The 14,167-nt window shown below is 52.7% G+C and overlaps 2 protein-coding genes across 5 annotated transcripts in view; one reads left to right on the top strand and one right to left on the bottom strand.

Moving 5' to 3' along the window:
• PICK1 (protein interacting with PRKCA 1) overlaps positions 1-2,598 on the top strand; it is a 32,538-nt gene extending 29,940 nt beyond the window's left edge. For all 3 annotated transcript variants that reach the window (XM_037388879.1, XM_037388878.1, XM_037388880.1), the window contains 2 exons: positions 186-330; positions 590-2,598. In XM_037388879.1, the coding sequence (XP_037244776.1) occupies positions 186-330; positions 590-834 (390 nt within the window). In that variant the 3' untranslated portion in view covers positions 835-2,598. The remainder of the gene's footprint in view (positions 1-185; positions 331-589) is intronic.
• Positions 2,599-4,725: 2,127 nt separating this feature from the next.
• On the bottom strand, positions 4,726-13,640 carry SLC16A8 (solute carrier family 16 member 8). Of its 2 annotated transcripts, none has more exons than XM_037388876.1 (5): positions 13,157-13,640; positions 9,882-10,118; positions 9,234-9,377; positions 7,810-8,673; positions 4,726-5,524 (listed from the first exon to the last, which is right to left on the bottom strand). In XM_037388876.1, exons 2-5 carry the CDS (start codon positions 10,108-10,110, stop codon positions 5,130-5,132), a joined length of 1,632 nt encoding a protein of 543 aa, XP_037244773.1. In that variant the 5' UTR covers positions 10,111-10,118; positions 13,157-13,640; the 3' UTR covers positions 4,726-5,129. The 2 variants fall into 2 exon arrangements, with proteins under 2 accessions (XP_037244773.1, XP_037244772.1); XM_037388875.1 differs by having other exon boundaries at positions 9,882-10,189; positions 13,157-13,639.
• Between the last annotated feature and the right edge of the window lie 527 nt (positions 13,641-14,167).

Below are 14,167 nucleotides of genomic sequence, written 5' to 3'. Positions count from 1 at the left end.
GAGGAGGGCAGAATTTTTCGTGTGATTGATATAAATTAATATATTCCTCACACCCTAGACTTGTTTGTTCATAGTGCCTGTCTTAATAGTTCAGATAAGAAGCCATGCCACTTCTCCGTGCTGGGTTGAAAGGTGCCTGTCCTTTTGTCTTTGCGTAGTAGTGATGCTTTTCTTTACCATGGCAGGCTCTGGGTGAACCCCTCTACCGTGTCAGCACTGGGAACTATGAATACCGCCTTATCCTGCGTTGCCGGCAGGAGGCTCGAACACGCTTTGCCAAGATGAGGAAGGATGTGCTAGAGAAAATAGAGCTCCTGGACCAGAAACACGGTGAGTACCACTGCTGTGTCCAGCACCTGAAGGGGTCAGGCAGACATGGCTTTGACCTGCATACTCCTTCATCTCAGCTCAGAAGTCTTTGCTGAAGAAGTCTTTTGTGGCTGTGCCTGAGACATCAGCTCTCGGAGCCACAAGGAATGAATGTGTAGGAGACTATATCTAACGCTGGCGAGGGAGGCTTGATCGCAGCCTTTGTGCTGTTCAGGAAGGGGGTTTCACCTGATTTGTTCCCAACATGTCTGTGCTACAGTGCAGGACATCGTGTTCCAGCTCCAGCGTTTTGTCTCCACAATGTCCAAGTACTACGACGACTGCTATGCCGTGCTCCGAGATGCGGACGTCTTTCCCATTGAGGTGGACCTTGCCCGCACTACTCTCAACTATGGGCAGAAGGACACGTACACAGATGGGGCGGAAGAAGAAGAAGGAGGAAGCGAGAGAGAGGGTAGCGGGAAGGAGGACACAAATGGTGAAAAGCTCATTGATGGTGTCTGAGCGTGCCCACATGGCCAGAGGAAAGACTTTGTGGACTGTTACGAAAACATGTATTTCACATGGCGATTCATCCTCCATGATTTCTGTGTATGTCTGGCCTGGGATTCCTCCTCTGCTTTGGGTGGGGGTAGCTGGTTGGATTGGGACCAACCTCTGCTTTCCGCTGTCTTCCCTTGCTTGTTTGCCTGGACATTCCTTTTTCCCCACTTCTGCTGCCCAACTCGAGTACTGAGGTGTGGGGAGGAAAATCCCCTACTGCACCGCCACATGACTCTGTGCAGCCGGGACACTGCTGAGCATGTGGGGTGCACCACTCCCCACTGGCATATGGAAGCCAGTTAAACATCTGCAGATGCCCCCTTCTGTCCTCCCCTTGTGCTATGGGCAAGAGTTAGCACCAGCATTGTTTTCTTCACCCCACTGCTCGCTATCTTCAAGCTTCCCATTCACCGGCCTGTTTCAAGCTTCCTCTGTCTCTCCCATCTGTCTTCATGGGACGCAGGAACAACTTTTGTAGGATGAACACTCCCACCACTCCCAGCTCTCTGTGCCAGTGTTTTTAAGAAATACACGTCTGAACTGATGCCTAGAAGTGGTGGTGGTACATGTGATGTGATCACCCCCGCCTCCATCCAAGGGGCTGGGGGAACCCCTCAAAGCAGGGGCTGGTGGAAGTAGCTGCCTAAGATGCTGAGCTGCTGCAGCGATGAAGTGTCTTCCCCTGGCTGCCATCCTCTTCATAGTCCCTGAGCTCCTGCACAGCTGGCACTGTCTGCACACTCCATAGCTATACCTCAGAGCTAGAATCCTGCAGGATACTGCTTTGCCCTTCCCTGGGGACCTGGCTCAGGAAGGAGCCCCCTACTCAGCAGAGATGCTGAGGTGAGCATACTTGTCTGAGGCAGATGGGTTCCTGGAATAACAGCAAAGCTGCACACATTTCCTTTCCGTTGTTCTCTTCTCTTATGGCACCTTGTAATGGACAGTAACGAAGTGTGTTTCTTGAGATTGTGCAGCCAGTCCTGCACACTTTTTCCTTGTGCAGGTGCCAGGAGGAGCCACCTTAGACCCACAAAGGAGATATCCCATCCTTAAACCAGAGGGGAGAGACAGGAAGCCTTGTGAGGAGTGGAAGATGCAGCCTGTAGGCAGAGGCCTACAGAGACTTTTTTTAGTGCAAAGCGTGAATAGCATGCCATCCCCACTGTCCGCACAACCATTTGGTGCCGCCTCTGGGCCAGCTGTAAGCAGTAGCTAACATCCCATTCCCCAGCACGAGGGAAGGGGGGAAAAGAAAACCAAGGTAAGTGAGGCTGCTTCTTTCCTCCTTCCTTTTCTCTTCTCCTCCCTCCATCCCTGTGGGCTGATCCCAGATGCAGACGGGCCTTTCTCTTTTAGCAGTCAGCACAACTGCCAGGAGTGGTGTGCTTCTTCGAGGCAAGGATTTTGACTTCTCTGTCATTACATTTTAGTGGTCATGAGTGAAGTTAAAGGGCATTAATTTATGATCAAGATGTTTGTTTTGTTTTGTTCTGTTTTCTTTGATTTGTTTTTGGAGGTTCGTCATCTCTGTGGGTGCCTGGAAGAAAGCCACCCATGGTCAAGCTGCTCTGGAAGATTTAAATGGGCTCTGATGTACTGACTGTTGTCTCTAACAAAGAAAAATGTGACATTTCATTTCCTCTCCTTCGTGGGTTTTCTGCAGAGATTTGTTTGCTCATCCTCCATTGGTTTTAATCTTAAAATATAATGATGGAAAGATGAGTGTCATGTGCTGGCCATTTTTGTTCTTGCTCATGCTGATGGGTAATCTCTGTGCCAAGCAGCGGTAGTTACTGCAGCACAGGTTTCCAGAGAAGGCAGTGTATAAATGCAGCAGCAAAGCCACTCTTCCATTAACACCAGCTTCTCTGCATCTTGGCTTCCCAGGGAAAAACCAGCCTTGTCAAGCCTCCCATTGCCTCAGTCCTGCCCAGTGGCATCCTTGCACCCCTCCAGGGCCAGCATCACACAGCTCAGCTGTTGCCTCACAAGCTTGAGCTGATGCTTAAGTCCCTGATCCTCTTTCAGAGCTGTTTGTTGTACCAAAGGAACAGAGAAAATGCTTCAGCGGAGCCTGCCTGAAAGCCGACGACGGAAGTGGAAGGCAGCGGTGCCAGGTTTTTTGCAGCCTGACCAGTGGAGGGGTAGAGAAGAGGTCTGAGTATCTTACAGCACCATCTATAGCGAGGTCTTGTAACCTAAGGGCTTTTATGTCCTTTTGTGAAAAGATATAAGAGCAGGAGGCTTGGTGGGAGATGTTGACTGGTGACAAGGAAGTAGAGGGGACCCTGTTCTAGTGACCTGCCTGGCTGACAAAGGCAGTTGTTTTCATACTGTGGACCTTGGACTTCTGGGAAGATGTGAGCTGCTTCTTGGAGTGGGTATTGGTAAATAAGGAAAACCCTGCCTGGGGGCCAGAGGTTTGCTGGCGAGAGCTGCAGAGCTACTTGGTCAAGCAGGGCAGAAATGGTGATCTCACCTTGCGGGGAGGGGAGAACAAGCTTGAGGAGCAGTGAATGAATACCTGCACGGCTCCATCACCCTCCCTGCTGCTTCTCGTTCTCCCAGAGCTTTGCATCTGGGGTTTGTTGTGGTGCTTAGTCTGATTTGGGATCTTTCTAAGTGGGTTTGAATAGGAAAAAGCCCAAAGTCACTGCCGTGACTGGTTCACAACCAAAACTAACAACAGTGGTGACAAGGTACAGCCCCATGGGGTTTACCTTCTCCCCTCCAATTTCCAGTTCTTACGTCTTCTTAAACTGACATTCTTCAGCAGCTTTATTTTGCTTATAATCTGCTCTTTGCTTGGGAGCATCTGGAATGAAACGCTGTCCTTCGTGTCCCCACTCCCCTGCTTGAGTTTAAATGGCTTTACGGCTCATGCAGACTTCAGCCATTACCCATTAATTTGTAGTTAGTCTGGTCTGAAATGAAACACCTATTTTGATGGCCCCAGGAGCTGCCCCCTGCCGCCCTCCCCTGTAGCCTCTGCTTAGTTTTTTGATCCCTCACTACAGTCACAGGTTACCCCCAGGGCCCCTGAGGTGAAGCAGTTCAGGAAACCGGAAGGGCTTTGCCCAGGGGTGTTTATAAAAGATCCAGTCCTAAAGCAGATTAGGGGTGGTTTAAGCATGCCAGGGAAGGTTGTCCTCTCTGAATCTAGAAATCCACCACTGCAGCGGGGGTGAGGGGGGTCATGCCTGCCTTACCACGTGCTCCAACACCCTTGTTAGTGGCACCCAGGCGCTGTGGCTTGTCCTTCTGCCTTACCTCTGATTCCTTTACATAAGGGGTTTTTCTCTATTTAAAAGGAAAACACACATGCATCTGGTGCCATTCCTGCTGAGTGGATGATTGCTTGGGACACAGTTATTTACCTGCCCTGGAACCCCCACCCCCATAGGGGCCAAGTTGTTCCCTTCACACGTCAACAGGACTCACTTCAGCCTAGTTAAAGCTGGCTCGCTGCTATTCCTGTCGGCAAGGCTCCGTCTCGTGGCTGCTCACCTAATGCCATTTGTCTTAGATGTCTTCTTCTTGCATCTCAGCAGCAGCCTCTAACCCAGCACTTTCCCACTTGGAAAAGCAGCACCACGTGTCACTGCCCTAGCTTTACTTCCTACAAAAGATGTACCAGATGGAGGTGGTCAGAGCTGGCGTCCCACCAGCTGGCAGTGCCTGAGGGAGGTACGTTAGGGACCGCAGCATCTACCCCCATGCTGGCCGCAGCTGGAGGTGACCCAGACGATAGCTACGAATTACACCAACCTTAAACCTACTGCCAGATAGTCTGCCGTTACCCCGACCGTGGAGGTGGGGCAGAGGAAACACTGACACCAGACCAAAGCGTACCAGGATCTGATTACAAAGAGTCTCTAATTGTTTGTGTTCTGTATTGTGACAATGCAGAAGGAAAAGGAGAGTCCTTGATGGCCTCTTCAAAAGACCATCATCTCCAGGGCTGATTTGGAAGTAGGAAAAGAAGATTTTTTTTTTGTCTTTTCTTTTTTTCTTTTTGGTGTTTGGGTGGCTCTGAGCCTGTGTTGTACCAGCATGGGTGCTGTATGCAAGTAGTTGTATCACTGGGTAGGTATGTGGATATATATATATAAGGATGAGCTATTCTTATACGTCTCCCTCTTCTTACATCTGCTTTTGTCTCAGCCTTCCCTTCCCCATATCCCACCTACCATCCCATGCTGAGGTGCATGCAAACAAGGCCAGTTTTATACATCCTTGTTCCTCTGCCTTGGCTAAAAACTGTCCCTCTCCACCATCTGGTCAGCGTTGCAGCCATCTTGTGCGGACACCTCCCCGTCCCCCTCGGGACACCCACCTCCCTCCCCACTCTGCTCCTCAGCCACATGGTTGGCCTCCTCACTGGCCACCACCACGGCATTGTCGGTGCTGTGGGACAGCTGGTGGTTGTTGCTGCTGTGCTCCTCTGCTTCCTGCACATCAGACTCTGCTTCCTCAGTGTCACTCCCGCCGGCCCTGGATAGGTTCTTCTCTGGAGGAGGTTCCTTCTTCTTCCCCCGATTCAGGCAGCAGTAGGTGGCCATGGCCAGGAAGAGAGCAGATAGCACCACCTCTGAGCCCGCCAGGTAGAAGATCACCTCGTAGTTCTTGAGGGCATCGACCAAGCGGCCTGATGGTTGGAGAAGAAATGAGACAGTTAGCTTCAGCCTGTATGTTCCTGCACAGACAGCCCAGTGCAGGTGGGCAGCACCTGCACGTGGCTGAGGACCTGCTTGTAAAGAGAAGAGCAAGAAGCTTGAACATCTAAAAATCACAGTGGGCAGAAGCCACACTGTACTACCAAGGAAAGTACTGTGAGGGTATGGGGTTGGTGTTTTCCCTTGTTTGGGCAAGGTTAAATAATTGTGACACACTGATGTTGTGGTCTCACATCATGGTGGGCCATCTTGCCAAGGTGAGACAAGCCTCTGAGGACTTGGCTTGTCCAGTCTCAGAAGAGAAACAAAATTTGAGAGGCATTGCCATTTCTTAAGCTATCATGTCAGGAAAACATTCAGAGGGGGAGAAGAGACATCTCTTTGGCAGAGAAACCCCTTTGGCTGGCCCACCCCTGGTGATTTCTTTGCCAAAGAGATCTCAATGCATCTTCTGAATGCACCAGGGCTGGCAATGGAGGGAGGGTTACCAGTCCTTCGTGCTGGGGAGCCTGAGCAGCCACCCTGCTGCAATCAGGATGGAGCCATGGTGACCAGAGGCTTCATCCTGGTCCTGCGTGCTCCTGGTTGTACATGTGACCCCCAGTCCCTGCTGTGCTATGGTGCGTGGTCTGAAACCAGCCCCAGGACACACTTGAGGTGCCTCCCGGGTGGTAAATTCCTCCCCAGGTGAATGTGCCCCTGTTCACCCAAGCCAGAAGGCGAGTGAGGAGCCTATGTGCATGCACGCGTGCGTGTGTGGTTTATCCTGTGCCAAACCCCCTCAGCCCCATGGAACGGGAAGCAGCTCAGGAGGATTACACCAAACAAAGCTACTTTGTTCAACCCCCTTCTTCCAGCCAAGCACTGCTCCCCCAAGCCCAAGCCGCTGGGTTTGCCAGCACACTCAAGCTTCCTGAACTAGAGGAGAACTGCAGCAGCAGGTTCCCCCTAAGGGGAAGGTGGGAACCATGACTTGGCTCCCTGCACCACCTGCCTCCCATTGTGCACGCGGACAGTACCAAGGCACAGCTGAACTGAAGCAGGAGGGCTGAGGGCTGTCCCCCATCACCACCCATGGTGTGCCAGCTCCTTGGAGCAAGGCACTGTTAAATCCCCCTCGCCCCCTGTGATGTCTCTGCAGCTGCCTCCCAGACACATATTCCTTGACCTTCCCTGGCCTGGGACTCCTGACTGCCCCAGAGCTTATAAGATGTTAGCATCAAGAGGATCTTCTCTTGGCCACCAGTTTTTACCTGAGAGCTGGGTGGAGTTGCTGAGGGTGGGTTTTGCTCGTAACTGGTGGTATGTGCTGGGGAAAAGATCATTCACACAGAAGTCTTCACTGATGGGCTTTAGCCCACAGGTTGCAGCTGAAGGAAGGGAGTGCAGGAAGCCATGGAGTGATTCCTGCCCAGGGGTTTGCCCATGGTCTGTCCCTGATCCTTCCTCGCAAATTGCATGTGCGGGGAACTGCACTTCATTTGGAAATAAGCTCTTGGCATAATTTGTCTTTCTCAGACCTGATCAGACACTAAACAGTAATCTACACCAACCTCATGGGTAAAGGGTCTCCCGATTCAACAGCCTGTTTGTGGAGCGTGGAACTTACCAGGGACTGTGGCCTAGGCTAGACTGAGAAGCTGTGAGTGTTTAAATCTCTTAAAAAAAAAGTAACAACAAATGCCTCGGGTGGGTCTACCAATTGTTTTGACTTCATCAACAGCTAAACGCCTGTGCCTTGGGATTGGGGCCAACACAAATTGAGGTCATTATTCACAGCACCAATCTAAAGGCCGTGGACACCAAGGAGAACTTGAAAGACCCTCACCTTGTCCTACTGAAGACTCTCAAAGGTCAGGCATGTGCCTGACCCTACCCATAACATGATTTTACACAACATTGGCAGTGAAGGCAGAGGCCTGGATCCCAGCATGAAAGAGAGGGAAGTGCCGCTGCTCAGGGCTGAGGGATACTGGAAGTCATGCCACTCTAGATAGCTCTGTGTGCCTGCCATTGCGTAAGTCGCCAAGCAAAGCAGACGGAGAAGTATCACTTGCCACCTTCTGCCCCTGTTCACATTGAGCATTGTGGTGCATGGAGTGAGACGGGAAGCTCTCACCTCAGATCTCAGCTTCCAGAGGAAATTTAAAGTTGAGAAGTAGGGTCTGTCTTCAAGTACCATGTCCATGCCCAATACCCACAATGCTGTGGAATGGCAGCCAAACAAATCACCTGTGTTTTGCAGCAATGTACCTACCTGCAGAGGGTGGACCGATGAGCACAGCAAAAGCCTCGATAAGTAGGACCAGCCCAATGGCACTGGAGAACTTCTGGGAGCCAACAATGGCCATCAGCACCTCAAACTGCAGTGCACCCACCATGCCATAAGAGATGCCAAAAAAGACGCAGAAGATGACCAGTCCTGTGTAATTGCTAGCCCTGGCACTGCAGATGTCTGTCAAGCCATTGAAGAGCATAGCAAAGCTGAAGAGGTATGCCACGTGAGGGCGGACCCACTTCAACCCTGCCACCATGCCACAAGCTGGACGAGCAAAGATGTCTATGAAACCAATGATGGAGAGCAAGAATGCAGCCTCTGTGTCTGGTACGCCTGTGTCCTTAGCGTAGTTGACCAGCAATATGGGGGGCACAAAGAGACCCAAGACCAGGATGAACTTTGAAATGGTATAAATGATAAACCCTCGGTTGGAAAAGATACTAAAATCCAGAAGCTTCTTCCCTTTCTTGGGCTTCTTCTTGGCTTTTTTAGCTTTCTTGATTCCATCAGCTGTGCTGATTCCCTCCTCTGATTTCCCTCCTATGGGCAGCATCTCCTTGGCTTCGTATTTGTCCTGAGCTTTCTCCATCTTCCGCTTCATGCCCATATCCAGGGGTCTCATGACTGCCCCACAAGTGCAGCAGTTAAGCAGAAGGCCCCCCATGATAAGGAACCCTCCTCGCCAACCAAACTTTTCCAGCAGCACTTGCCCCAGTGGAGAGAGGGAGGAAAGGAAGACAGGGCTTCCAGCGGCAGCCAGTCCATTGGCAAGAGGCCGACGCTTGTCAAAGTAGGTGCCCAGCATGATCAGGGAAGGCTGGAAGTTCAGCGCCATGCCCAGACCTACGTGGGGATGAGAGCCAGGAGGGAGACAGGGAGTGCAAGAACATGAGACATGGTTTGCAACGAACTGAAAACTCCCCTCAGACTTTCCTAGTCCTGAAGTCCCGTGATGGGATTCATGCATTCCCCACAAGCCTCTGCTCCTTCGTGATGGTGGGTTGCCCCCAGAGAAGATGGGCTAAACCAGCCTGTCTACCTGAAACGTATTTGAATTAGGTAACTGTGGCCATGTTTAGATACAACCTCTGCCTTAACCAGGAACTTTCCCTTTCTCCCCTATCACTATATACTGGTGCTACCCCAGTCACCATGATCACTGAGCATCACTTATGTTTCTTCTGTCCCTCCCCCCTCAACCACAGGACCTGCCTGTTTAGGTCCAGCAGATGCATCTCACTGACTACTTGCCTCCTGTGAGCAGGTACAAATAGGTGAGGGGAGACCTGATGCCTAGCATCATGCTAGATATGGCAATGCTAAAGGGAGCTACAACATGGTCTTGACTCTTCCCCAGGTAAGTCCGTCTCCCATCCCCCCCCCCCAGCTTCTGGGGCTCTCACCTGTCAGCACGCCAGCTGTCAGATAAAGCTCAATGATATTAGTTGTAAAAGATGCCAGGATCATCCCAGAGGAAGCTAGCAGCCCACCGATGAGCATCACAGGCCGGCAACCAAACTGGTTCACCATGATGCTGCATACTGGTCCTGGAAGAAAGCAGAGGAGACCGAATAGGTAGACCAGGAGACAGGACAACTGGGAAGGGGCAGTCAGGCCAAGCAATGCACTTGGGGAACATGAAACACTAATGGTGGAAATCACTACTTGGCTGCTTAGACATACATCTGTTTGGCCTGGCCAAGGGGGAGAGGCTGTGGTGTGGAGGCCTCTGCTTTGCCTGTTCAGTTGCCTGTTCCCTGAGAACAAGAGGGGCTTGGTGTGATAGGGGCAGCACTTCAGCAGTGAGGGCAAACCCCATGTCAACTGTCTGAGAGGCAGGTGGGGTGACCCCTGAGGTCTCCTGGGGCAGAGGAAACGAGGATATGAAATGCAGCACAATTCTAGAAGGGAAGTGGTGGGACGATTGTATTCTGCATGTTGGTTCGTGACCAGACCAGTGAGCATGAGAAGAGCCCTGGGGACATGGTCTGGGCCCATAGCAGAATGGGGAAGGCACAAGTTAGGGAGGGGGAAGTGTGTCCAAGCATCACCTGTCCCATAAAGCATGGCCAGCATGATGGAGGAGATCCAGGCTGTATCACTGTAGCCCACGTGGAAATCTTTCATGAGCTCCTTGAAGTAGACACTGACGGCTTTTGGGAAGGCATAGGAGAAGCCAGTGATCACAAAACAGCCGAAGAGCACAATCCAGCCCCAGCCACCATCTGGGGGCTTCACAGCAGCTGGGAGCTGCCCTTCCTCTGGGTCAGGTCTCCCCATCGTCTAGCCTGGGAGGGAAAGGCAGGCAGGAAGGAGGTAGGGCAACAGAGAGAGAGGGAGAGAGAGAAATCTCCAGGTGCTGCAAGAAGAGCAGAGCAGGCAAACGTTTACTATGAGGTTTTTCTCCACGTCCAGCATATCCAATCTCCACAAGCCTCACTGAGGGAACACATCACCTCGCTGCACCTTCATTCTGCCAGGCAAGGCAGGACTGCTTCAGGGTGTGAGGTCAAGCCACAGCTGGGCAGAGGTGGGAATCACCCCCTGAGCCTGGGGCAGCCCACAGCTCCGTAACCCCTGGTCAGATGCAGCCAAGCAGGGTCACAGCTCCCAGCTGAGACTGGAGAGCTGCATCTGATGTGGTGGGGCATCAGGATCTGCAGCACTTCGCTTGCTCCATACCCAGCCTGCCTGTAGGCTGGTGTGAGGTGAGAGTCAGCAATGTGAACCCCTTTCAGCTACCAGGATCTTCCTTTGAGCCTTTCCTGCCTTGGCCTGCTGCAGCTGGGAGCCCTCCAGGACCTGCCCTGCTACAGAGGCCTCCAGTAGTGAGGGACAGGAGATCTATTAAGCTCACTGTGCTTTCCTCTGGGAGGCCCCAGTACACAGCCGTCTCCCTCACCCTCCCTTCCCCGCCGTGAGGGGCCAGATTTGGGAAATGGGTGAAGGGGGAGAGCACAGCAAACCGGTGGTTATCTGCATGCCAGAGAGATTAGGGCTCTGTACCTACACAGAGGGGCCAGAACAAAGCCTAAGGGGGGAGAAGGAGGGAATTAGAGGGGACGTCTTGTGAGTCGCTCTTGGGACCCTTAAGCTGCCCAGGAATTTTGCTCCAGTTGGCTGCTGTAGGTATGTTTTTCTTATTTCTCCCCTAGGCACCACGTCTCTGACATACCCCTCCCAGCACCATTAGCCTCAGTTTCTTGGTCAGCTGGGCTTATTTTCAAACCTGTATGCAAAACCATCACTGGACTTTGATTATAGATGCTCCCAAGTAGCACCAGAAAGGCATTAGAAAGCAGGATGGCCATTTTCCATGCCTGAGGTGGCCTTTGTCAGGTCCAGTTTGCCCTATCACCATTCTGCTGCCAACGTGGGGCCTGTCTCCTCTCCAGCTCCCTTGGCTGAAGGACGACGGGATTGTGGCAATGTCCCCATCCCTTGGCACCAGCAGTCATGGGAAATACCAGCAGTCATGGGAAATGCCAGCAGTCATGGGAAATGCCAGCAGTCACGTACTGGCTGGAGACTGCCGAGGTCCTGTGGGCAGGACACATAGGGCTAGCACCTGGGAGTTTTGGATCTGGGTGCATTTCTCAAGGAAGTCCCTCTTCTTTGTGTCCCCCAAGCAATGGGGATGACTGGACCTGATTCCCATTGCTGCTGTTACTCTGCACATTAAACAAGTGCAAATCCTTTAGGCAAAAGCACGGATGGTACAAGCTGGGGCAGAGCCCAGGTAACAGGCCCTTGCCTGGCAAGAAGCGGTCCTACCCCATGACACCCCTGAATCTTGCAGAAAAGGAGAGTGGCTGGTCTTTCTCAGGCTGCAGGAGGTTCAGCATGCAGAGCCAAGGCTGGAAACAGGGCTGGAAATTGCTCTGAGAGGGGTCTGAAACTGCAGTTTGGGGGATGCTGGAGAAGGGACTTGCAGGAAGACAACTAGGTCAGTTCTAGACCCCTCAGCAAGGGACATGGCACCTGCACCTACAGTGCGTCAACATGAGGAGGCACAAAATGGTCTTGGTCAGTTGGTTTTAGCCACATGCCCAAGCCAAGGCTGACCTGTGGAGGGAAGGGTGGGATAAGATTCACCAGCCACCCTCAGAGGTATCCTTCCTTTCTCCCCCTAGGGGAACCCTTGCTCCTAAAACCACAGGACTTCAGGTAAGAGTGACTGCCACCAAACACACTCTGAGCCTTTTTATCTAAGCCCTTTTCCCAGCCTTGCTCTCCTTGATCATGTCCTGAACCACAAATGAAATGAACCAATCAAACCATTGCAATTCATCTTCCCCACCCCTCCCCTCCAGCTTCCTAGCAAGAAAATATGTGTCCATCTGTGGCATGCTCTTTAGAGATTTCTGTAGCACCTGTCAGTGACTCTGATTTTGAAGAGAACATTAGACAAATATCCATCGGTACCGTTTGAGTTTGGAGCTAGATAGATACCTCTGCAGGAGCGACTTGCTCGGTGTTACAGAACTGTATAGCAAGGCATGAAAGGGTTTTAGCCTGGCCTGCAGCTAGATGTTGTCTGAAAAAGATGAGGTGCACCAGAGGAACTCAGCTGTAGAGATGCTCCAAGGTCAATATGCCACAGTGCTGCTCTGCTGGAGATTTATGCCAGCTCTAAGCCAGGCAGTTCAGAGCTGCCTTGTTCCTAACACCGCGGCACATATGCTACTTCTTCTGCTCATGGCTGCACACAGTGGTCACACCATGCACCCTGCCCTTGCCTTTGCACACTCTACAGCTTGCTATTATTTTCTCCTCAGTTAAGGAGCTTTATTCACAGGTGAAAATACCACGTGTAAGTTCACATGCACCTAAAAGCTCATCAGCATGAGCACCTGCCCTTCCCCGTGCATCACTGGCAGGTGGGCCCGGAGCGGGCGCTGCTGCAGCGCCCTCTGCAGGTGGGCGCCGGGAGAAGATTTGTGCTGCCACCAGAAGTCACCAGCCCCGGCTGTGAGGGTGAATGCCACAGTAGGATCAGCCGTGGCTGCAAGTCCCTGAACACACACAGAGCACAGAGCAGCCAGTGCTGGCGATGCCCAGCACAGCCCCACCGTGCCAGGCAAGCTATATCCAGGTGGGTCCCCAAAAATGCTAGGATGGCTCCTACTGCCCTCCACACAGCCTGGATGAGGTGCGGGGTTTGTTTATTAAATGCAAGGGCCACAATTCATGCCACCAGCCTCCCCAGCCCACAGACAAAACCCTGGGAAATCATTCATTAGAGAATTAAACAAGTGCAGGCCTGGAACGAGCTGTCTCTTCGGCAGCCGGTGCCAGGATGCAAGCATCCCTCCGTGCCACTCACCTGCACAATGAAGTGACGACCTCCTGAGAACGGGCTGAACTGCCAAGGGCTGAGAAGATCCGTCAGCAGCGTTCCCTTGTCCCTCTGCCTGACACTTCCCAGGTCTGGATGAGGGCACCTGGTTAGATGGTCCTGCTGGCTCTTTGCTCCATGGTGGGCACACCGTCAGCTGGGCACAGGGTGATGTCTGCAGGAATCCAGCACCCCTCAAGTGGTCTCTCGTGCTCCACTCCTTCCTCCCAGGCAACTATGTCCTCACAACAGAGCTAATCCACCTCTCAGCCTGCTTTCCTCAGCTCCAATGTTGCCCAGCAAAGCTGCCCGTGGCCAGTCCGGGGGGATGCCCCGTGCAGGGGACCCCCTCGCTTCCTGCAGGTGCAGGTAGTGCCCCACGGCACTCAGTGTGGATGTGGGTCAGCAGCCACTTATGGTTTCAGGTCGGCAGAGACCAGTGGGTGCTGAGCGGGCAGAAAGCACTTCTCCACTTTTAAGAGGCTTTTCCAGCCAATGGGGAGGAGGTGGCTGCCTGCCGCGGCCCGAATCCCCCAGTAATCCCGCTGCCCAGGAGCTCCTTGCCTTTCCCCAGCAGGATGGTGCAGGCTGGTGGGGGCAGATTTGGAGGGGCCGAGGCAGGAGGCGCTGGTGATGGACCCAGCCAGGAAGGAGGGTGCCAGGGAGGGGGGCAGTGCAGGATGAGGGCATGGGCCCATGCTTCGGTAAAGGACAAAATAGGGGAAAGGGCTGCTTTCAAAGCCCCACACTGCTTCCTCAGCCACCAGCCAGAAGGATGGAGAAGCACTGCCATGGTTTTGCAGGGCATGTGCCCAGCAGAGAAGAAAGGCAAGGTGGGCCACCCAAGGAATCGACAGCAACCATGGATTGAAGTGCTGGATCCAGCCCACCCCCTGGCAGATCACTAACCTCACCCATCCCCCACCCTCAAAAAAAGAAACAACCCACCAGAAACAACCCCGCTAAGTGGCTGCCACCCAGAAGGGGTCTGGGAGGCAC

Source organism: Falco rusticolus, chromosome 5, assembly GCF_015220075.1.
Source record: "Falco rusticolus isolate bFalRus1 chromosome 5, bFalRus1.pri, whole genome shotgun sequence".
NCBI classification, from domain to species: Eukaryota; Metazoa; Chordata; class Aves; order Falconiformes; family Falconidae; genus Falco; species Falco rusticolus.
This window is presented reverse-complemented; position numbering and strand designations above follow the sequence as displayed.